The 25,173-nt window shown below is 43.6% G+C and overlaps 1 protein-coding gene across 1 annotated transcript in view; it reads right to left on the reverse strand.

Moving 5' to 3' along the window:
* The window catches only part of dlgap2a (discs, large homolog-associated protein 2a), a gene marked incomplete at its 3' end in the record, with an annotated part of 93,739 nt that overhangs the window by 13,054 nt on the left and 55,512 nt on the right, over positions 1–25,173 (reverse strand). Inside the window, exons 3-5 of the mRNA XM_083682728.1 lie at positions 19,645–19,862; positions 11,398–11,548; positions 9,857–10,076 (exon numbers count right to left, since the gene is read on the reverse strand). Coding sequence (XP_083538854.1) covers positions 9,857–10,076; positions 11,398–11,548; positions 19,645–19,862 — 589 coding nt within the window. The remainder of the gene's footprint in view (positions 1–9,856; positions 10,077–11,397; positions 11,549–19,644; positions 19,863–25,173) is intronic.

The raw sequence follows: 25,173 nt of genomic DNA on the forward strand, positions 1-25,173 counted from the left end.
AAAAACACAAAAAATAATTAATCTCTGGGCCCCCAAGGACCTACGCGTAGTGCATAGTCTGTGTATAGGGAGAGATGCACACACACACACACACACACACACACACACACACACACACACACACACACACAACCCCCCTCCCACCCAGTATGATTAACTTTCGACACATTGAAAGTGATTCAAGCACTCAGTCTCTGTTAGGGCCTCTCTGTCTATCAGGTCTGAATTGCATGCTAATTCTGTAGAGACCGAGGAACTTGAGGGACGTGTCATTAAGAGTGTTTCTTCCTGATTGGATTTATCACCCTCAGAAAAAAAACAATGGTTTGTTTTGCGGGCTTTTAAGGATATGTAAATGATCTTTGGGAGAGGATTGATGGAGAACTCCATTATCGTCACTGTCAGGAGTGTCGCAGTCCGAAAAACAACCAACAAAAGATAGCGGAAAACCACAGATGATTATTCATTCACTACGTCATGCACCCACTCTCTCACATAAACATTGTCGGTGCGTCAATGGTAAGAGCTCTTTCATTCGTGATGTTATGAGGAAGACGTCATCCAACACATCTGAATTTAAGCTTCCTCACACCTGCTCCTCCTACGTCCAATCAAGGCAATACACATTTAGAGGGAGAGAGAGAGAGAGAGAGAGAGAGAGAGAGAGACATAGAGGCTCAGGGACCTAGCCTGGAAGGAGCCTGGAAGGAGAGAGAGTAGTGCCAGACAATCATTGACCTCCTCCTCGTCACGACTGTCCCCATGGCCTGACAGCACAGCGTCTGCCAGCCCTGTGACTGATACAAACATCCTGCTCTGAACTCAAGACCTTTAAAACAAAAACCTCTTGACAAAGTGCTGCGCCCGACAGATGGATCACCAAGGCCCAAGGAAGGCTAAAAATAGAAACTCTGCACATCCAGAGGAGGAGGGAGGGGATGGGGAGTAGGAGTGAGGGTGGAGGGCGAGGGTGGGGGTGCTGCAGTCCTGGCTGGGCCTGGATACAGGGAGTATATTGGGGGCTGTCTGAGTGTAAGGTCTGGGACTGAGAGGTGGGGGGGGGGGTGGATCATAAATGCGACAGGACATCAGTCATTTCGGGCCAATGTCTGTAGCAGAGCACTCGTGGATAAATCCATCCTAAGTCCCTCAGCCAGGAGTAGGTAGACAAGACAAGGGGGGGTTGTCGGAGGGAGAGGGGTGCGGGAGGAACATTTTACATTCCGCTGCCGTTTTTCAATCTACCTGCAAGATAAGGGCTGATGAATCAATGAGGGTCCACTGTGCAGAGGCTCAAGGAGAAAACGCTGACAAGTGACCATAACAATAGCAACAGAGCGAAAGGGAGATAGTTGCTGGGAGATATTCTGTTGTTGTTTTGTTCTTCTTTTGAATAAACCGTGTATTCATCCTATAGCTTCCATTGTTTAAAGGAGCTGATGAAGTCCATTCTTTGGAATGGAATGGCACAAAAAAGGTGAAAGTAATACATTGTACTTTTCATCCTGTCTCCCTTGTTACGAAGCAGATGTTCTTTTTAGAAAATGAAACCCCAATCACTTCATCATAGTCATTATCTCTGGTTTTAACCACCGGCATACATAACATATTACCACCAGCATGCATTGGTTTGAAGTGAACTGTTCTCAGCACATCACGATCATGACGTCAATTCAGGTGTATAGCGGAATGGTAATAATAATAATAATAATAATAATAATAATAGATAATCTGATGACATTCATCTGGTTGTGCTGGGAAGGATGTTTACCTGGGGGCTGCGGGGGCGTCCGGTCAATGCTGCAGTTAGACGGTAGGCGGAACTGGATCCCTGAAACAGGCGAGTGAGTGACATTCAGAACTATTAGGCTTCTGCCTCAACATACATTGCCCACAGCACACTCTGACAAACAGCAGCACCTGTATGTAGATTGAAACAGTATGAGAGGGAGGTTAAGATGAAGATACATATGAAACCATCTAGCCCATGTAAATAAGCACTCACATAAGGATTTTGCGGCTGTTTTATACAGAATACATGGGCTAAATGTACTTTTAAATAGCAATCAGATTTCCAATGCCAAATTGCAGGTGATTTGAACTTTTGTTGGGTTATGCTGGTTTTGACCGTATTCGACCCAGCTGTTAAACTCTGACAGAAGATGTACAAAGAAACAGCAATCATGGTAAGATATTTTAGAATCGCTCACAAGCAAAAAGCATCTGAGGTCTAATTAGTGGAACACATTAGCATCCCTGTAGGAGAATTGATGGATGGCAAACGTGAAAAGCTAATCTGACAGTTTAGCATGGTTAAATGGAAGAGAATGAATGGTGAAAAATCGCTGTCCTATGATGGATTGGCGGTTAAAGGTATGGGCATTGGCAAGCATGGCTCATCTCATTGGAAGGGCTTAAAAATAACTCAACATTTTGTAGTTCTGCTGAGCACTTTCCTAATTGAGCAGTATTGAGGCTCCATACTAGGCAATCATGTGCCAAAAAGAATGTCTAAACCAGGGGAGGCTGGTGGAGGTAGAAATCAGAGGACGGGCTCATTCTAATGCATGGAGTGGAATGCCTCCCCTGGTCTAAACCCTTACAAAATCCCTTAGCAAAACCAAATATCAGTATTTTCTATTTTCTCCTCCCAAATTTTACAAGATAATAATAATAATAATAATAATAATAATAATAATAACAATAATAATAATAATAATAAACTGAACCTTGTTTTTCAACTGTAAGGTTCACTGTGGAATTAGATCCTGTTTTTTGAGGATTTTGAAAAAACAGCGACAACCACTATGACAATTTACCCATTAAATTATATTTAGCAAAGGTTTTCCAGATCATGGTGTGTCATAATATCACTGCAGCGCAGGCCTTTGCTCATTTCTAGATGACAGTGTTTCTAATGAAAAGTTTAACGCTGCAGGAACAGAGAGAGGAAATGTAATGTATTATGCAGGAGAGATGAACAAAATGAATATGACAGTGCAACCTAATTAACTTTCCCCCTTGTGAAAACCTTGTCAGATTCAACCAATTTAGCAAACTTTTTTAAACTGCTCTGCATGGATATAAAGAAATAGCAGTTCTGTTTCTGTTCAAAACAATAAGCTGTTGAAACTTACAGACATTTTCTTCTTTCACATTGTTTTTTCTTCCAATGCACTTTATTTGAGCTCTGAATTGAATGGGTCATTTCACACAAAGCCGCTTAAAGACATCACTAGTGTCTCATCTGGTGTCTCATCTGGTGTCTAATCTGGTGTCTAATCTGGTGTTCTTAATTAGTAAAGGCATCACTAGTGTCTCATCTGGTGTCTCATCTGGTGGTCTTAATTGGTAAAGACATCACTAATGTCTCATCTGGTGTCTCATCTGGTGGTCTTAATTGGTAAAGACATCACTAATGTCTCATCTGGTGTCTAATCTGGTGTTCTTAATTAGTAAAGACATCACTAGTGTCTCATCTGGTGTCTCATCTGGTGTTCTTAATTGGTAAAGACATCACTAATGTCTCATCTGGTGTCTCATCTGGCGGTCTTAATTGGTAAAGGCATCACTAATGTCTCATCTGGTGGTCTTAATTGGTAAAGGCATCACTAATGTCTCATCTGGTGGTCTTAATTGGTAAAGACATCACTAATGTCTCATCTGGTGGTCTTAATTGGTAAAGGCATCACTAGTGTCCCATCTGGTGTCTCATCTGGTGTCTCATCTGGTGTCTCATCTGGCGGTCTTAATTGGTAAAGGCATCACTAGTGTCTCATCTGGTGGTCTTAATTGGTAAAGACATCACTAATGTCTCATCTGGTGGTCTTAATTGGTAAAGGCATCACTAGTGTCTCATCTGGTGTCTCATCTGGTGTCTCATCTGGTGTCTCATCTGGTGTCTAATCTGGCGGTCTTAATTGGTATAGCAAAGACATCACTAGTGTCTCATCTGGTGGTCTTTACAGTACATCTCATCTGTTGTTCTGTACATTGCTGGTAGCTGAATTGTTATTCTGTGTCTTGACTTGTCAGTGGGCTTTGTTCTTGAAGATGACGACCAAAATGAAAGAATCAAATCAATCAAGAATAACCAAGAATCAAAACACATTGTATGCCGAATTAATGAGGCATCATAACCATGCAGTTTCACATCATCATTCTCTGTACCTCAATAATGTCATCAGTAATTCTTATGTCTTTAGAAACTTATTTTCTTTTTTTTTAAACAAAGAATACACAATCAACATTTCAATACACTTGAGTAGCAACTGTTAGATATACATTCTCAGTCTGTGGTTCCTGAGCATGAAGATGATACAATACAGAAAAGACACAGTATCACTTCCCTTTGTCAGAGGACTTCCATCTCAGTGGATGAATCGAGTTGACATTAACAGAGGAACATCACATAGGATGTTTTCAACTGTGTTGTCAGATATCCACAATCTCCTGATGTGTAGGTACTGGTCAGGACTTTAATGACAAACAGCAAGGGGCAATACGGTTGTGTGTGTGTGTGTGTGTGTGTGTGTGTGTGTGTTTGTGTGTGGGGTGTGTGTGTGTGTGTGTGTGTGTGCATGTGTGCATGTGTGCGTACGTGTGAATGTGCATGTGCATGTGCATGTGCGTGTGTAAAAACATAGATTCCTACAGTATTTGTCCAAACTGTTACAGAATATTTATTGTTAAACAATTTCCCAAGGTCCCGGTTTGTCCATGTAGAGTATGTATTGTAAATCCAACAGCTCATTTGATTTAGAGTCTTTGGGATTTATAGTTATATGATAACTGCCAAGATTTACCTCACCCCATTCCAGAGTGACATTGAGCAGGAAACTCAAGCCATATCAGGCAAAAAAACTATATATCCACTGTCACAGCAACAATTGGCAAGACCCAACATCAAACTGTGGTCCATTTACAGTAGTCTACCACAGTGAGTTCCACAGAGCCTTTGGTAAAATGTGTGGTAAATGTCAGTAGCATGAACATTCATTTGTATGAAGTACTCGCGAAGAGCAGTAGGTACATTAAGATAAGTTCATTTCAGTGTTAACAAAATGCTTACAGCAGTTCAGGCTATTCGGGATATTTGTACTTGAACCAAGTGCAAGGTGAGTCATGTGTACATTCAACTTCTTTGATTGTCCATCACATTCTTACAGTATGGTACATTCCAGGGAATGTTGTGGTTGCTGTCAGGCAGTCTTTATAAATCATATATCCATATATCATATATATAAACCACATCCATCTTCATGGGTTGGCAGCGTTATACTGTATATTGTTGGTACTTTGCCCATGTTGCCAACATCCACTAAGATCCACAGTAGGACACTGTCTGTGAACATCAAGACAAATATTCTTCTGTGCGCGAAGTAGCTACAGTACCCTGTTACAGTATCAACACAGTTATAGCATGTAACATATTATAACATTTCTTCTTATAGAACTTAGAGTGTTAGGGACATATATGTGATCTCAGCACTGTTGTACTCATATCTTCCACTCCATAGCTCCACACTGGAACTCCTCTTCATAGAGGGTGGGTCCTGACCCCTCCTCTGCCACCTGTCCCACAGAAAGCCCTGGTCACATGGGGACCACCCTGGGCCCTCAGGGGTTGTTTCCTCCACTGGAGCCTCATGGTCCTCAGAGTCGCCCGTACCAAGGGGATCTGTCACATCCTCTGGCTCCACGGGTTTGAGCACCAGTGGGCACCTGTTGGCTGGATCCAATTGTGGTAGATCTAGGTGTAGTGTGAGTGGATCTAGATGGTGCACAGTGGCTGGGTCCACTTGTACTGAATCTGCTGTTAGCAAACTTCCCAGGTCAAGAGATTGTGGACCAGTTGGGGACATTGTGGGAAACACTGTGACTGGGTCCAGTGTTTCTGGATCTGTAGAACTCACCATCACTTGACTCTCAGTGGCTGGTTTCTGTAGCATGTGATCTAACCAGTGCTCTTTAGCTGGATCCAAACACACTGATTCTAATGGGGTTACAGTGGATGGGTCTCGCATGGGTGGGTCCACTGGATCTGGTGGTGGGTAGGTGACGATTTTGTCAAAAAGCACTAAATCTGATGTACACTCACTAGTCAGGTCCAATGATTCTGGTTGAGTTGGGTACATGGAGTCAAGATCCTCTTCAGATTCTAGAGAACTAAGAATGACAAAGTCAAAATGGACCAGATCTGATTGGTAGAAAAAGGTTGGATCGATTGGTTCTGGGCAAGGGGGCCATTCTGGGTCCGGAGACTCTGGGTCAAAGGGGTAGAGGAGGTCTGGTTGAGGAAGCACTGAATCTGTTGGCAATGTAGTGTCTGAGTCTACGGATATTGGGTCTGAGAGACACGCATTGGCTGGGTCTTGAAATAGAGGATCAGATGAACACAGGCCCAGTGACTCTAAATCAGTTGGACTTACAGTATCTAGATCTTGTATAGCTGTATCTGTGAGGCAGATGGTAACTGGGTCTTGATGATCTGGTTCTGATGCGTGCACACTGGTCAGGTACAGTGGTTCTGGATCTGGTTCTGTTTGGTACATTGGGTCTGGGTCTAATGGCTCTGGATCTGATGAACACACATTCACTGAATTTTGAGAGACTGGATCTTGCTCAGGCAAAGTGATAGGGTCCTGAGATTCTGAATCCGATGGGTACATGCCACCATATTCAAAGTCTTGAGGCGGGGACACGGTAACTACAGGAACTGGATACGGTAAGAACATCCTATTTCGGTCCAATGGTTCTAAATCTAGAGACCTCACATCAACGGTGTGAAGTGTTTCTGTATCTACAGAGTACACCTTAGTTGCATCTACAGACACATGGTCTGGAGAACACAACGTTTTTGAGTCCAGTGGTTCTGGATCTAGTGGGCACTCAGTTGTTGCCGCTACTGACTGTGGCTCTGGGGAGTACATGGTGACTGAGTCAAGAGATACTAGATCTGATGGGCTCACAATGTTCAAGTCTACTGGAACTGGTTCTGGTTCTAGCGGTTCTGGTGGACACACCATGTATGAGTCTACTGGAACTGGTTCTGTCTGGATCATGGTGATTGGATCCAGAGCTACTGGATCTAGGGAGATTGGGATAGCACTCTCTACGTACAGTGATTGTGGGCGGGTCAAAATGCTTGGGTCCATTGAGAGCTGCTTTGGGAGACGCCTCCGTCTTCTGTTCTCCTGTTCCTCTGTCTCCTCTGGACACATGACCGCAGCGTCTGCTGTGCTCTGTCTGACCAAGACCTTGCTCCTGGCCTGGGTCCCCACAGACACTTTAGCCACCTGAGCTTTTCTCCCAGGCCCAGCCCCTGCAAATGTCCCAGCACCTCCTGCCGCTGCTCCACCACTCGCAGTCCCCCATTGCGGTGACCATGTGTTGTAGTGCTGTGTGAACGTGTTAAAGTTACTATTGAAGGCCCTGAGCTCAGAACAGAGGTCCCGCCTCAGGTCGGATAACTCACGACGCATGGCCGAAACCTCCTCCTTCCACTGAATGCTGATGGCAGCAGCCAAGGTGGCTGATTCCTTAATACTGGCCTGGATGGCTTTGGGGGAGGGCCGCTCTGGGGACTGAACGCTAACTTTGGCCGCCCTGAGCAGGCTGGGAGAGACAGGTGGGCCAGACAGGGGTTTGGCTGTAGCACCAGTACTGTCTTGACGGTAAAGTCTGTCTCTTCTGATGGGGCAGCCTAGATCATCATGGGCCAAAGGGACTGTGTCTGCCAAATCTTCACGTACTCTGGCCCGGTGAGGTAAACTAGTGTCTTCCTGCACATAATTTCCCTCTGGAAGACAAATGTAAATATATGTATGTAATAACGCCACAGGTGTGAGCAGCTGGAGAGAACGTGCTAGAGTATTCTTAGCCACAAAGCACGAACATCAAGTCATGCATTTTTTATGCGAATAAATGAATGAGTCAAAATAAGACAAAATAAGACTATTGTCAAAAAGTGACAATGTCTAGAAGTAACTTGAAATATGTACTGTACACTGTTTCCTCACTGTGCTTGAATCTCAACTGCATGTTCAGTTCACACATTATTTTTTTGTAATTCACATCACACTACTAATGCATTCCCATTTTGACTCATATTTGAGATTATGGTTTACACTGCCTTCTCGATCTCCAAAAACCTGCATCATGCATGCTTCACATCTTTTCACTGCACAAAGCTAAAAAGACACACCCCAAAAACACATAACAGAAAGGATGATACTACATCTTTTATAACAAACCTCATATGCATGCTATTCATTTTACTTTGATACACCTTTTGAGAGATTGACCACATATGATACAGGTGTACTTTGTGCAATGAAAAGAGGAAAAGATGAGCAAAGCTTTCAAACCTCTGTCCATCAATCAGGAAGTATAGTATGAACCCTATTGAACATGTGAGGTCCATTATGACCCGTCTACCTGAGGTGTGAGGGGAACACCAACTCCTTAAAGACTCCTTCAATCAGACAAAATCCAACATTTCCCCTATTATATGTTCTGAAATTGCAATTACACTTTACGGATGTGGCTTTAGTTTGTTGAGAAAGCAGTGTAAATACCTTGTAAAAATGAAGTACCTGTCGAAAGCACAACTCTCCAGATGGTCACACCTTCTAACAACTCCCTAATATTATAGCCAAATATTATTATTTGTTTATGAATCCACTGTAGGGAGAATAGGAATCCACCTCAAGGATGTTGGGTTTCTTTTTTCCGGATACTTCTCACTTCGATCATGGGTGATATTCTTCAGCTTTACCAGGGGAGTCCTCTGTGAATCCAGGAACCGTTATGGTGATATTTGACCCAGTAAAAAGTCAGAAGCAACTTGCAATGTGATGCCTGGGGCCATTATGGATATTTCTGCATGTACCGGTGATTACTGGCCAGTCGGGTGGACCATTTACTAAATGCCCGACGTGATTTTAGTTCAACATTCAAAGACTGTTTATTCCACTTAATTAAGTACCCACATCTAGACAAAACCATAAACACCTGTTTTGCAATTGCAATGTTTGTGACCTTTGCACTTATCACCCACCCCACCAGACACAACAATCTGAGGGAACTGAGCTGAAGAATCTGTGGGAAAGAAAACTCAGAGGGGATGTTGTGGCAATAAAGTGTATGCATCACTGTGTACAGCTGGAGACACATTTACACTGTAGGCAGGAAGACTTTTGAATTGAGTGACAGTGCATCTCGCCATTTCTCAGCCCGGGTCTCAGTCAAGCTGAGAACACATTCAAGTCCAGCATCTGTGGTAACAACATATCTTGGAACGAGGATAACATCCAAATTGAATTGAAGAGGAGAAAAAGTAAATCGTTCCCTTAATCTGAAAAGGTCTGATGGTTTCCAATTTACACATTGTGCCTGCAGAATCGTTTCAATAGGGTTCATAGCTTTACTCTCTGATGCATCCAATGAATGAGCAGATGAATTAATGTATCGGAAATACAGCAAGGTGAATTGGCTGAAACTGTGCTGAAATCAGCTTTTGATGAACAATGAAACATGTAAAAATGGTCCATGCAAAAAATATGAAGCCATTTCATGAAGCATTTCACAGGCACAGCATCACAGTAAATTTACTTGATTAACTTTGATATTGATGTTATATATAAGTGCCACAGATGTCAGTAGCAGGACTAATCATGTACTGTATGCTAAGTGTTAACATCCACTCTCTGAGCTCAAGAGCAGCTAACAACACTTGACCTCTAAAGGCACATACGCAGGGTCTCTCGAAACATACAGGCCAAAATGTGTATAGTATGTTCAGTGACCTGTTAATGGTCATATGCCTCTGTCCACTCGTCCCAGTTGGCCTTACCTGTGGTGGACCTCATGGTGGAGGTGACAGTGGAGGAGGTCATGGAGGGGATGCAGTCATCGTCCTGGGAGTAGCCAGCCTGGATGGCCCGCAGGTAACTGTGGCTCCTGGTGCGGAAGCATCCAGGCAGGTCCAAGGCTTCCATGGCCTGAGATTCCACCTCGCTGAACACAGACTCACACACGGACTCAAACTGGCCGTTAATCTCCGTCTCACTCACCTGGGAGAGACAAAACCAGGGCAATAAGCCAGCTTTAGTTTCTCCTCTTTCACTTTTACAGTAATGGTTTTTTGGTCGTTTTTGCTTTGTGGTGAAAAATTAATTGGTTCTTTGCTAAATTTGCCATTATGTATGTTCTCTCCTTTTTTTCTCCAAAAAAGTTTTCATGAATTGGGTAACATCTCATTAAGCAAAATGTTTCAAGAAGCAAATTCTGCAGGGAGAGGTTTACAAAAAAAAAAAAAAAAGAACTTGAAATGCAATTATTTTGTGAAATTTCTTGCCAACACAGTGCTCACAAGAATAAGGTTGTTTTCAGTCTGTTCAATTTGCCACAATAAACTTCTCCAAACTAAATCATACAGTGACGTGTGAGGCATTGGAAGAAATCAAGGTCATATTGTGTCGTGACATACTCTATCAACGTTCCCTCTGAATCACTGAGAGAATGTGCTTCCTGAGCTTGACAGAACCATTATTTGGAAATCTTAAAATCCTCAGATATGCATCTGGTGATTTAGAGATATCAACTCAGTGAAGTTGAAATGGTTAGATGGGTATCTCCCTATTCCCATTTGGCAATCGTGAGAATCAGATATAACAATCCTGTTCTATTGTGAGATGTATTATCTTGTAATGTCCTCGGCATGGTGCCGTCGAGGCAGAGATAGAGACAAGGAATTAGGGGAGTGAGGTTGAGCTTTTAAGACTCAGGACAAATCAATAAACCCTTGCTTTAAGAGTGACATTTAGATCTCAAACGAATATAAACCCAACTCATAAAAGACACCATTTTCTTTACAAATATAAACAAGTGCAATGCACAAACATGTGTGAGAGGGCGTTCTATTGGCATTTACTGAAAAACAAAAGAAGGGTTGATATGTTCTGTGTTAAACACTATCCTATGTGAAAACCCATTCATTGAGCAGTTTGTTCTATCATCAAGGCACTAAGGCTAGGCCTCACCTGGCTCACCTGGCTAACACAGCTAGCCTGGCTGAGGGTGCTGACTCACCTGGCTCACCTGGCTAACACAGCTAGCCTGGCTGAGGGTGCTGACTCACCTGGCTCACCTGGCTAACACAGCTAGCCTGGCTGAGGGTGCTGACTCACCTGGCTCACCTGGCTAACACAGCTAGCCTGGCTGAGGGTGCTGACTCACCTGGCTCACCTGGCTAACACAGCTAGCCTGGCTGAGGGTGCTGACTCACCTGGCTCACCTGGCTAACACAGCTAGCCTGGCTGAGGGTGCTGACTCACCTGGCTCACCTGGCTAACACAGCTAGCCTGGCTGAGGGTGCTGACTCACCTGGCTCACCTGGCTAACACAGCTAGCCTGGCTGAGGGTGCTGACTGCCCGCATGTAGCTCTGGTTCCTGGAGCGGAACTGAGGGGGCGTGTAGTTGGCAGAGGGATCCAAGGCAATGCTAGGGTGCATGTCTCTGGAGGCCTGCAAGTGGTAGTTCTGACTAAACAGAGAGAGAGGAGGAGAGAGAAACAAACACAGAGAGAAAGAGAGAGAATATAGTCATAGTGCTGTAGGAAATAGCCTTTACTAAATTTACTAATAAACAAGTCATTTGACACATGGCCATAGGTATCACAAAGGGACACAAACAATTAAGTGCTATTTGTGAAAATGGGCATCCTCTCTGCAATCCTAACTTTAAAATGAGACTGATTATGACATAGCATCCCCCAAGAGGGGATTTTTTTTTTTTTACCCTCCACTAAATCATTGGTGTGTTCAACAGTGTCCTCGAAATGGCAATTTGATTTGCTATTGTGCTGAAGTGTCCAATCAATGCTTGGAAATGAGGCAAATGCAAATAAGGAGCTAGTTAGCGAGCAAGCGTTTCTGAGCGAGCACCAGAATGTCAGTCAGGTCAATTAAATGTGCTTCCTCAGTACAGGGCAGGAAAGCTGCTGCTCACAGGGGAGACGTCAGCTTGAGAATCTGCTAACATTTTCGACACAAAATGAAATAGGAAAAAGTAAAGAGAGAGCAAGAGAGAGAGGTGGAGAGATAGAGAAAGAGTGAACGATATGGAGAGTGCATTGAGAATACAAAAGTAGTGAGTTCTTCGCCAGATCCAAAGCTAATGTCAGATGAGGATGAGTAAGCACTTTTTCAAGCTTTTGTCTAGAGACAAAACAGGCATTTTTCAGTGTGGAAAATGCCAGTGTGATTCAAACCCTGCCAACATATCTAGCCTTGTCGAACCCAGACCTTATGCATTTACACAACATTCAAATACCAATAATTTATATCACACCAGAACATCCCTGAGACAGAATACATCCAAAGAATAAACTCAGAACATGTGCTTGAAAAGGCTATTCAAATAAGACACCTTGGAACTAATACTTTACTCCAAACTAGGACCTGTCAAGATCCCTCAACCATCAAGTACTACCATTTTGAAACCATGTTATAAAGAAATCGAATGATTCTGTGCAGAGCTTATATACTGTACTTATATACACAATATATATATATATATATATATATATATATATATATATATATATATATATATATATATATATATATTGTGTTTAATTGAGCTATGGGGATAGGCGGTGCGGGGAGATTGCCCCAGCTGACCTCCCATTGACTGGACTTGAGTGTTTGCTCTATAAGGTGTCCATATTGAGTATGTCAGCAGGGCTGGCTGCCAGCTGGCTGAGGAGGACTGACCACTGCAACATGGCAGCACCAGAGAGAGAGGGAGAGAGAGAGAGGGATGAAGGAAGGAGGGGGTAGCAGCAGCAGCACTGTGCTTGTATTCACCTTAAGTCTGCAGCAAAATTGGTGATGTAGTTATGCACGTCACTGTTCATTTTATCCAAACGGTAAGAGCTGTGGGTAGAGAGAAGAAATGCTGTTACTAACTCCACTGGTGGGAGTCAATGGATGCCGGTGTGTGATGTCACTGCACAACGCGTTGTGTTTCGTATGGTTCTAAAGGGCGTTGAATGTTTGCTTGGGATGTTCACCAGAGTGCTGCAAACATTAGGGTGATACAAGTATGTGGACAAGATGGCCAAGCGGTAACTGCAGCTAATGGTATCAATGGTCACATGTGACAGATGCTACAGCAGTAGGCTGACAGACAGTGGTGTTTGGACATGGCAGTATTATCTCCTGTCATGGTCCAATGAATGACACACAGACACACATACTAGACACATCATGGAAGGTACAAACGATCTAATTATGAGCATCGAAACAGTGCTGAAACAAAACCAGTCTAGACTGCAGGGGACCATTACCCACAATAACATTGTGTACACAGATCACCTAACCATGAAATACCCAACCACTGGAATGAACAACACACATCACTGTAAACAAAAGTACTTTACCGATGGCAAAGTGGTTGTGAGTAAATGAACAAACTGATGGGTAATATACAGCCCAAACTTCCATTCTGTGAACAGCACAAAGTAGCTCAAAGCTTTCATCTGACAACAGAAAGCCTAGATGGGCGAAGCACATTGACGGGAGATAATCTTAATTCCCTCACCCATAACCACTCAATCCAGATATCTATTATAGTCCATTGAGCTAAGGGACGCTGTTTCATAAAAGAGAGAGCCGCAGCACATTTGCTTTTTAATGTCTCTAACTGTTGCTAATGCACTTCCATTGTCGCCCAATATTAAACTACCAAATGATGGAGATCTCAGACTTCCGCTATCTCTGTCTCCCTTTCATGTTGCTTGTGAATGGGCCCTGATGTACTCTTTCAGTGGTTAAACAAAAGCTCTATCAACATTGGGAGAGTGAGAAAAGTCACAATTTATGATACAACAAAGACTGAGATAGAATGCTGAAGCTTGGACAAAGAGAGTGCAGTGTTTAGGAGGAGAATCCACTCCTAAAAGGGAGAAGTAGAGGTGAGCAGGACGAGGGCAGGCATTAGGACTAATGGGACATCTGTCTGCTAGGCTAATGAGGACGTTGTTATCTTATTTTATTATTATATGTATTATTATATGTATTATTATATGTATTATTATTATTATTATTATTATTGTTGTTGTTATTGTTATTATTATTATTATTATTATTTTTTTTTTTAAATGTATCATATTCTGTTATTGTTGTTCTTGTATATTGATGTTGTTCTTGTCTATAGCTGTTCTGTACTCTGTCATGCGTTGTATGTTCTTTGTGGACCCCAGGAAGAGTAATGGCTGCATGTGCAGCAGCCAATGGGGATCCTGATAAACAAATAAGCAAATAAGTCAGCGGATATGCAGCATCCCAGGCAAACAGAACAGACTGCAAAGCCCCTTTGGAGAATAATTAGGTTCCCTGAATGCTTTTTGTCAGTGGGGACAGAGGGTAATGAGAAGTGACGTTTAGCCTCATGCCAAATGTCAGGAAACAGCAAGCAAGTCAGGATGTAATCTTGGATCTCATGAACATGTTTAATACACACGTATGACATCATAATCATGCATTTCACATGCTGATAAGTCATTGACACCATTCGGAACATAGGAAATGAATAGCTGGTACAGGATCTCCCATATTCCATCTTCATGTGTGTGGATTTTGTCTCCTTCTGCAGCACAGGGTTAAGGCAGGTTAAGGCATTGCACACATATAGTATGGTTAGACAGCTTGTGTCAATTCCAGCAGAAGACTCCACTATACAAGGTGTAGGAGTCTACACTGCAGTGCCTGAAATCATATAGAGCACAAGTCGTGACACTGTAAGCATCGGTGGACTCAGGGGGACTAACTATATTCATAGTAAACTAAGACCTTTGGGAGCAGCCCAACAAACAAACACGCTCTCTATGCAGCACGCGTCCTGCAAGACAATAAATCGTTGGACCGGATTCCGTGCTGACCTTGAGATCTGAGTAACACGATTTTATATGCAACCCAATATGAATTAATAATTGCTCATGTCAACGTCAGGAATGAACAAATGCTTCGAGCGTGTTAATTTTGATTAATCATGACTGCTACTCGAGAGGCTAATCATACACACAAAATATTATTTTAAAATCTCCCAAAATAACCTAGATTGATTGGGTTGCTTTGCGTAGACTTTGTCTCATACTTAATGAGAAAGCAGCCGTTAAGGAGAGAGAGTGCTTGTGGTTCCAGTGAGGGGGGAGTGCGCTGCTATCAAACGCTGCGTTGTCATCAGATGCTACTTATCATGCCTGATTGACTCATTAACTCTCCCTGCGATGTGCTAACGCTTTATTTTGCCACATGCCATTCCATTTTTATCATCATTAATACTTCCATTAAATGAGTTTGGCAAGTCCTTTTATCGTGGCGAGAAATCCGATACAAACTCCATTCATCTTAGTCACGGCCCTACAGCGAAGGACCCCAGGGACCTTGGGGGGTGGTAAATGATTTATTAATTAAAATGATCATCGACGTCAACCCCCCCCCCATCTTGCGCGGGGTGTTACGGCTGAACGAGCCTGGAGACAGGCCGGGGACTGTGATGTATTCTTTATCAGTGAGAGGGGAGAGGGAGCGACCCTGTCAACCACGAGAGAAGGAGGTGACAGAAACTGAAGGGCTGTTCTCGCGTTAACACCATTAGCTTCAGGAACCTCCGCTGTCAAATTTAGTCACGTAGGCGACCCCACGGGATATTACATTTCTACAAGAGGGGAAGAGATCCAGCCCATGCACAATCCCCCACCTCAAGTCCAATCCAATTCCTTTCCAACAAGCATGGCCAGCCATGTCACTATAAGAGCTCTCATGTCAGGTGCCACTCATGACAGTTGTGGGGCTTTTCCATAGAGCTCACTCTCCAGTATCCCTCTATCCAGCCATAGCACTGCATAGAGCCCACTCTCCAGTATCCCTCTATCCACCATAGCACTGCATAGAGCCCACTCTCCAGTATCCCTCTATCCAGCCATAGCACTGCATAGAGCCCACTCTCCAGTATCCCTCTATCCAGCCATAGCACTGCATAGAGCTCACTCTCCAGTATCCCTCTATCCAGCCATAGCACTGCATAGAGCTCACTCTCCAGTATCCCTCTATCCAGCCATAGCACTGCATAGAGCTCACTCTCCAGTATCCCTCTATCCAGCCATAGCACTGCATAGAGCTCACTCTCCAGTATCCCTCTATCCAGCCATAGCACTGCATAGAGCCCACTCTCCAGTATCCCTCTATCCAGCCATAGCACTGCAGGAGACAAGGCCAGCTTTAAAAAAGGCAGTAGCCTGCTAAGCAGACCTGGGTCAAATACACATTTTTTTAGATACTATTTGCCCAGTGCAATAGAGCCAATCAATCGATAGTCCCAAAAGTCCAAAATACAAGCATCAAATGCACCTTAAATACTTTCAAGTAGCCTATAGGTATTTGACTTAAGTCTAGTAATAACATATTATCTATCTCAAATGTGTAACTGAGTTCATGCTCAAATGAGGTGAACTGCCTTCTGAACAATGGGCAATACTGTAGTGGAGAGAATAACAGTCCATTCAGTCATAAAGAAAGGGTGGCAGAGAATGGCTTTCACAGCAGGCATTCTCAGCCCTGGGCTCAAACAGGTACACCAAACACCGCAGCACTGACGCCCTAGATGGGGACTCCACTGCTGTTCACAATGAATTGCAACAGCACACCGGTGAACTGTCTTAATTCCCGTGTTGCTGTCAATGGACTCTGAGGCGGGCCACACAAAGCGATCCATACCGGTCGATATTCTCCTTTCACTAAAGACAGCAGGCTCAGTGCCTACGTGCTGCAAGAGGCATTATTTAGAGAGGCCTCTGAGTACAATAACCGCAATGGATATCTGCTGGTCCATCTTTTAAATCACTCCCCATTTAGGGCCATGAATGGCGTTATAAAGGGTTATGTTGTAGGCTTCTATAGATAAGGGAAGGCCCCCATCTTTGGATCATAAAGGCTTATATACGGCTTTAACACAGCCAAGAATCATCTCAGCATTGGGTTTGGTTTACTGTGTGTATTATATTTAGAAGCTTTAGTCCGAGACATTGTGTGGCTACAGGACCTAGCCTAGCATCATCTGTTTTTTACTGACGCTTGCTCACATGTTGTATTCACAAGTTGCATTAACATTTCATCTCGCAGTTCATCCTAGGACGATTTCAACCATGAAAATCTCATTTCAACAGTCTTCTCAGATGACATAATCCGATCGAAAAACGAAAAGCGAGAACGAAACATAATCAACACCGCGGTAATGTATTGTCATCGCTTGCAGAGGACAACCGCAACCCCCGCTGTGAAGAACACACACACACACACACACATTTTAATTGCGGATGTGTCATCGGGTCATGTCGACGGTGGTGTCTATTAACGCATTCTGTTTGTGTCGCCCGCTGTGGGGTTAGTGTTTCCAGGAAAAAGCCTCTGTGGCGAAAGAGTAATTTAACAACCTGCGCTGAATTATAATGAGCAGAACTAGTGTACCGTGCAGGAGGTGGGGAGGAGAGAGAGACACATGACAACCGTACAGAGAGGGACGTGGCTTGGTTACAGTATGACGGCAGGGGACAGGATCAAGACCACACAGAGCTGGAACAGCACATGTGGGCTGGAATGAGATGACATGAAAAGAGATAGGATATAATAACTCCATGACAAGGACCACATATATACCATATATACCAGTTGTGTCATTGGTACCTCTAGAAACTATCAATATGTGCATACATGAAGGTGAATACATGAAGGTTGAATACATGAAGGTTGAATACATGAAGGTTGAATACATGAAGGTTGAATACATGAAGGTTGAATAGGCGATATGAATGTACAGCACCAAGGTCATCTGTATCTATCTAAAATTGTCAAATTCACAGATCTGTATTGCATTCCACTGTTACCACAAAGGTGTCAGTCAATCAACCAGAGACCCACATACAGTTTCCAGGTTTGTGTTAAAAAAAACAAAAAAACAACCACAAAAAAACGTTCCCTCTTCCAAAATGAAGAGTGTGCAACAACCTCCCCTTATATACTGTAAGAGAGCCAGGAACAGAATATATCTAATAGAACCCTTACAGGAACGAGCCCTGCCCTGCCCAGGTCAATCTTTGCACTGTAATGGCTGATACAGCAGAATAGGCAGACAAAAAAACAAAACATTAGGTTTTCAAAGTGCTGGTCTGGGAAGAGGTTTTACAATGCCATGTTAATAAAAGTGACCTCTGAATTTGCCTGTAATTACTGTCCTGTCCATTACTGTATTCTGACAAAGCCAGGCTAGTCCCCTTTGAGGAAAAAATAAAAGTGCCGCCTCTCTCTCTCTCTGTCTCTCTGTCTCTCTGTCTCTCTGTCTCTCTCTCTCTCTCTCTCTTTCGACAGCGCCCCTTTAAAATTACATCAGGGGAAAATGGATGTGCCAAGTACAATTTAATATTTTTATGTCCGACATAACGCTTAAATTGAAAACGCAAGATAGATAAAAATTAAGCAACGACTTCGGGAATAGTGGCTTTTTGACACAATGAAGAACCTTTTTTTTTTTTTTTAATTCAACACAAAAATCTACGATCATTTAGACTGAGAGTTGGTGGAAAAATACTTTTTCAAAGATGTACGCCTCGAAGCAACTCATGAAATGACAGCATCTCTATGGCAGTCCAACTCTGCTGTCAGCCTGTCACATACATGGACAAAGATATGAATTACATCATATGTCATACAATATACAGTTATTAGGAGAGTGGCTGAAGGGTGGCTCAAGGGAAATGCAAGTGATGTCATAGGAAAATGTGAAGAGCATGAAGCAAGCACAGCAGCCACCAAGAAAGACAATGCTCAAAACTTACAGTCCAATGAGCAGGGAAAATAGAAGTGGGCACAGAAGAATTCATTCAAGGCTCAGAGACACAAACTTGTACTTTCAAACCTCGCTGAATCATTTCTATGGCTGCAGCCTCATTGTATCATTCCTGTTTTAATTTCCTTCACTGACGTTAATGCAAAGAAAGGTAGATGACTATAATATGCTTGCTCATATCTAATTCAATAAGAACATGAGCCTTCCCCCAAGAATTGCGAAAAAGAAAACAATTATATTTCTTCTCCATTATCAAATAATCTATCGGAGATATATTTGCTCATGATATCATTGCTGTGGGTTAAAATTCTGTTTCGCTTCATCCCATCACTGGACTAATGATGTGATCTAATTTAATCTTCATCTGATGCATTTGTTCAAATCTAATGTCATGCTATTATTATCCTAGCCTCCAATTACCTCACAATAATTTTGTTTGTTTTCCTGTGACTGTGCCTGCATCATGTCCCATGTAATCCTCTTATGTTCATTTCCTCTGCTACAAAATAACAGTGACAAAACTCCTTTCTTTTTAATTCTCCTGTCCCACATTAATTCACTTTATCCCAGAGCACACAATTGAGAGTGCTATTCAAGATCATAGAAAATAATTACTTTGTAAAAAGGTGCCGTGCAAATAGAATCTCATTGGCTCAGTCATTATACAGTACATCCGTTGGCCAATCCAGGGAGGCATATCTGTCCCCCACTGCATGCTGGGATACGTGGCCTACCTTTGGGAGTCCATGAGCGGTAGTGGCCTCTGCATGACGGACTTGACCAGGGAGTCGGAGCGGACGGTCTTCTGCGGGGAGGTCTTGGGGCTGGAGTCCGACTCTCCGCTCTCCTCGTCCCCCATGGCTTTGACGTAGCTGCTGCTCCGCATCCTCCGGCAGGGGATCTCATCATCCTTCCCGCCCCCGGGGTAACCTGAATACTCATCCTGGGGCACCTGGAGGGAGGGGGGACACACAAGGCTGGTTGGAGAGAAGGGTAGTGGCGGCAGGTGGAGGTCGGAGTCCCACTTTTGGCTATTGGCTAACAGGCTATGTATTTACACTGCTGTTTGGTACACACAGGTGGCTAATTAAAGAGGTATATAGTGGTATAGTGTCTCTAGCATGTGGAGGTTAGGATAGCTCAGCTGGTTGGAGCATAGGTTTGATTCCTGCATGCATACACGGTACATTATGGGCCTGTTTCCCAGACCGAGATTAAGCCTAGTCCTGGACTGAAATGCCTTCAATGGAGAATTTCGATGTAAAATGCTATTTAGTCTAGGACTACACGTAATCTGTGTTTGGAAAACCGGCCCTTTGTGTTTAATGTAAGATCCTCAGGGACAAAAGTGATTTAGAACGTGTTGGTGGGGTTTTGTGACCGGTTTGTTCTGCTAAAACCAAGTAATTAAATAGTAGTAGTTAAACAGTTATTACATAGGTAGGTAGAGTGTAATAACAATGTAACTACACAGTATTACACAGAGCTTATTGCTGTGATAACGGGTCAGTACTCCAGTTTGGTATTTTGTTTCCACAAGGCTTTTGTACTCACAGAGGCGCTTGACTCAGCTGTTCCGTAGTCGTAAACTGGATTAGATCCTCAGTCAAGTTTATTGGTAATATGAGGGTAGTAACTGAGATTAGAGAAGATCAAATATAACGAGAGACTCATCTATTATACAACTAGAGTACATTCACAGTACCTAGAGTACAGGGTAAAAGCTTTCCTGATTTGCATGACTTGAGGTCTTTAAATGCTGCGATTCTCACAAACATTCCTACTAGACAGCATATCTCACAGACTCAAATAAATATGAAATCAGCAAATGCAGTGTGATTCCAAAGTGTTTACTCATGACTAATGTAAATACCAGAAGGATGTTAAATATTGAACGTGAAGGTATTATCCAGGGATGTGGAGTACCACGCTGACATGACATGCTCTATAAAGCACAGCACTGAGCAGAGGTAATGCAGTTTGTCATCACTGCCGCATGGCTTACTGACGCAAGACATGCTCTCCTGCATGAAGGGAACCCAAACAGTTCACGTTTTAACCTTTGACAGAATGACTTGGACATTGCTTCTGTCTCTCAGAAGGATCTAGCCCTGATCTTGGACGGTACATCAACAAGTGATTTCATCATGCAATTACTGTTAATGGTTTTTCGAGTTAGGGTTAGGGTTAGAGCCCGTTTAAAGCTTGTGTGAACACAAGCTTATTTGAATATCACAAGCTCATTAAACATATTACCATAAACGTTTTTTTTCTCTCTCTCTCTCTCTCTCTGTCACTTTCTCGTACTCTCCCTGCTTTGCATTATTCCAAAATGTACATTTTTAGTTCAATTACTACAACAGCAAGAGCTGAGTCAGATTTTAAGCTTCCTGCTCCACACACAGTGACAGAACCACACACACACACACACACACACACACACACACACACACACACACACTCACACACAAAAGCCTATAGGCTCCAAGGTCTTCCACATTGCCCATGGGTACAATAATTAGGTATGCTCTCTGCACTGTGGGGGACGCACGCTCACAGTAAGGCACCACTTCACAAGGAATGGGTAGTGTGTGTGTGTGTGTGTGTGTGTGTGTGTGTGTGTGTGTGTGTGTGTGTGTGTTGGGAGTGCGAGTGGGGGTGGGGGGGAGAGTACATGAAATACAAAAAGATATCTTCTGTCATGAAACACTGATCTTCAAACTCCATCTCAAAAGCTCTACTTCTGACTGAGGGTAAAAGCTTCTCAAGCAGCCTGTCTCATCAAAAAGTCCACAGAGACAGAAAACTCTTCAGTCATCACAGAAATAGGTACAGTATGTCATCTTGTTTCCTTTGTCACTGTCATTTCTGATCTCTTCTCTAGGTTGCCTTGTGTCTGCATAGGTTAATCAGTAGGCCACAATAACCATCTAGAATATTTCTCTTTACGACTTGGGGATTTGCACTCTACATAAAGGAAGATAATGCAAAGATCATTAAAACCATTTGTTAATGTCAAAGGGGGCATCAAAGTTATATCCAGCTGTCATGTTTATATCCTGTAACACCGTATTTGGCTTCGCACCAACCAAACTCTCTCTCTCTCTCCCCGATAGTTCATTAAGTATGATATTGATGGGGATGGATGACATCATGGGGGTGTTTGAGGTGCAGTAATGTGTGCCACTTCCTTGTTCCCGCTCAACATTGGGCCAATCACAGACTGACAGTGGCACGATATCGTGAGGATATTGGCTGTGATTGGTGACAGACCGCAATGATGCAACACACAACTCAGATTCAGTTGAATGCAATATTAATGATATTAATATTGCAAAATGTTTTATTTCAAACGTGCCATCAGGTTGTCACAGTGTCCTAATTACCCAATTGTTGCCACTTATCTCAGTATATTAGTCGTTCGCGTCAACACTAATTCTACAGGTGGAAACACACGCCCACCTGTGATTTGCTCAGCTAACTGCTGTCATATGAAACAGCTGGAAAGATTTATCAATTACACTTTCCTTCTGAGCAAACCTTTGTTTGTTGTGTATCTGTATTAAATCAGAATGTCACACACATGTATGATCTTCAGTTGTGTGCAGTGGAGAGCTGTCACTAATTAATAACAGGGTTTTGGAACTTGTGTGCCCCCTGGGTCGGTCTATGCCGGAAATTAATATAATTCCAGTGTTATTTTCAACACGAAGACACACACATGCACACGTACACACACACACACACACACACACACACACACATACACACACACACACACACACGCATATGCACATGCACGCACAGACACACACACATGCATGCACACACACGCACACAGTCAAAACGAAGTCGCAGGTTAATTAAGTCTTGGAGGGTTTAGATATTTTTAGACATCTAATTAATGATAAAAAAAAACGCCAGAGGACAGGCACAAGCTGTGGTGAGATTTGTTTAATTTGGATTTGCTGATAAACCAGAGAGATTGGAGGATCTCCCATCTCCCTCTGTAGGGCCTGGGAGCATGCAGTGAGTCTCCCCTCACCCAATCCAATCCACACACCCTACAAAGCTACTGTGGAGAATATTAAAACCTACCCAGTTTGGTGACATTCCAAGCAGGGTAAGTGTTTAACGAATGAGCTGACCACATCATACTGTCACTTATTCACCTATTCATTGTTCTGCATGGCTCCATTCTGTTCACTCATATCCAGTATCAGCTGGCATAAATGAAACAGGTACATGAACAGAAAACAACCGTTACCAAACTACAGCGATTCATATAATAATATAGGCCATTTAGTTGACGCTTTTATCCAAAGCGACTTACATTGCAGTGAGTGCATACATTGATCAGTATATATGGTCCCAGCGGGAATCAAACCCACAACCTTAGTGTTGTTAACACCATGCTCTACCAACTGAGCCACAGAGGACCACAAACACCCATGTACAACCCAAACACCCATGTACAACCCAAACACCCATGTACAACCCAAACACCCATGTGAGCAAGAGAGGTCAAGGAGAAACCCATTGAGATACACAGTTGTAGGTAGCTCCAGTTCTGCCGGTCTGAAAGCGAGGCGTGTGTATTCACCTGGATGTGCTCCTACCCCCTGCCTCCAGCCCCACACTGGCCTCTGCAGGAATCCCCTGGGCGAGATAAGCAGGCTCTGCAGTGCATTTCATTGATTAACTCTGCAGCTTCCCCTCTCCTCAGGTCCTCTCTACCCGGCCAGCAACATACCATAAGTCACCAGTCACCATTAAAAGGGGAAACAGCCGGAGACTTGACTCCATCATTGGGTAATCCCACCCAACATCGCCAAACCTATCATTTCCTCTAAGAAGATTGGAGGAGGAGGAGGTTATTTCTTTTCCCTTGTTTTTTTTTTCTCTCCCCCCCCTCTCCTTCTCTCTCTCTCTTTAATTCGATTCTTCCACCTCCCCCTTTTCCTCTCTCTCTCCCTTAATATCTCTCTCTCTCTCTCTCTCTCTCTTTGTCTCTCTCCCTTCATATCTCTCTCTCTCTCCCTCTCTCCTATTTTCTCTCCCTCTCTCTCTCTTTCTCTCTCCCTCTCTCTCTTTCTCTCTCTCCCCCTCTCTCTCTCTCTCTCTCTCTAGTTTGATTCTACCACCTCCCCCTCTTTGTCTCTCTCTCCCTTCATATCTCTCTATCGCTCTCTCTCTCTCTCTCAAAAAAAAACAACCACACAGGGTTTCTCTTACTCACAGGGAAGCCATGTGAGAGCGTTGAACTACCTGCACCCGTCCATCCTACACACACACACACACACACACATGCAGGCACGCACGCACGCACACACATACAGGCACGCGCGCCCACAGACACGCACACACACAGGCACGCACACAGACACGCACGTAGTATGCACGCAGCACACACAGACAGGCACGCACGCACGCACACACACACACACACACACACACACACACACACACACACACGCACACACAGATACAAACAGATACAGAGCATGAAGGACTGAGGGAGGAAGGGAAACAGCAGAGTGGAGGACACAATATAACAAAGAGACGTACGTCATCGGCCGATTCCCTCTGAGATCCCCTCCTCTCTCCCTGCTCTCGCTCATGCAGGAGACTTCAAAGCTTCTTCAAGGTGTCCACAGAGCCTCTGATGTCCCTGGCTGAATTAATGTAATGTCAAGGCTGTCACCAGGTCCTCTCTGCCCCACAAAGGGCCGGCTTCCCAAAGGATGGCAGCACAGGACACACACACAGTACTGCACATACTGATCTACTCTACACCGGGACGCTCCTCTGGCAGGAACAGAGAGGTATGGACGACCCCCTCATCTCTCCCCCTGGGTATTCCATTTCCGCCCCTCTCTCTCTCTCATCTGTAAAGACCGGATCGTTTGAATGGATCAGATCAACGGAATGTTGAGGACTGCTGTTAGGCTGGGTACAGTAGCATCGGGGGAGGCTGTTGGAGGCAGAAGTCGGAGGACAGGCTCATTGTAATGCATTCAGTGGGAGCGGGAGTGAAAAAGACTAGTGAACTGCACTGCAGGTAAACAGAGATAATGGAAAGTGCACCTACAGTAGAAGGAATGGGCTGTAATCTTGATTCGTTTTTTTTTTTATCTCCGTTCTTTCAGATGAGTAATGGCCAGACTCCGGTATCAAGCTCTCTCTTGGGGGGGAGAGGGTTTAGTGTAAGGGGTTCTACAACTCCAGGTGTTTTTAATGTGCAGACTTTGGTTCCAGGCCAG

This window comes from Argentina silus (assembly GCF_951799395.1).
Source record: "Argentina silus genome assembly, chromosome: 13".
In the NCBI taxonomy this organism is placed as follows: Eukaryota; Metazoa; Chordata; class Actinopteri; order Argentiniformes; family Argentinidae; genus Argentina; species Argentina silus.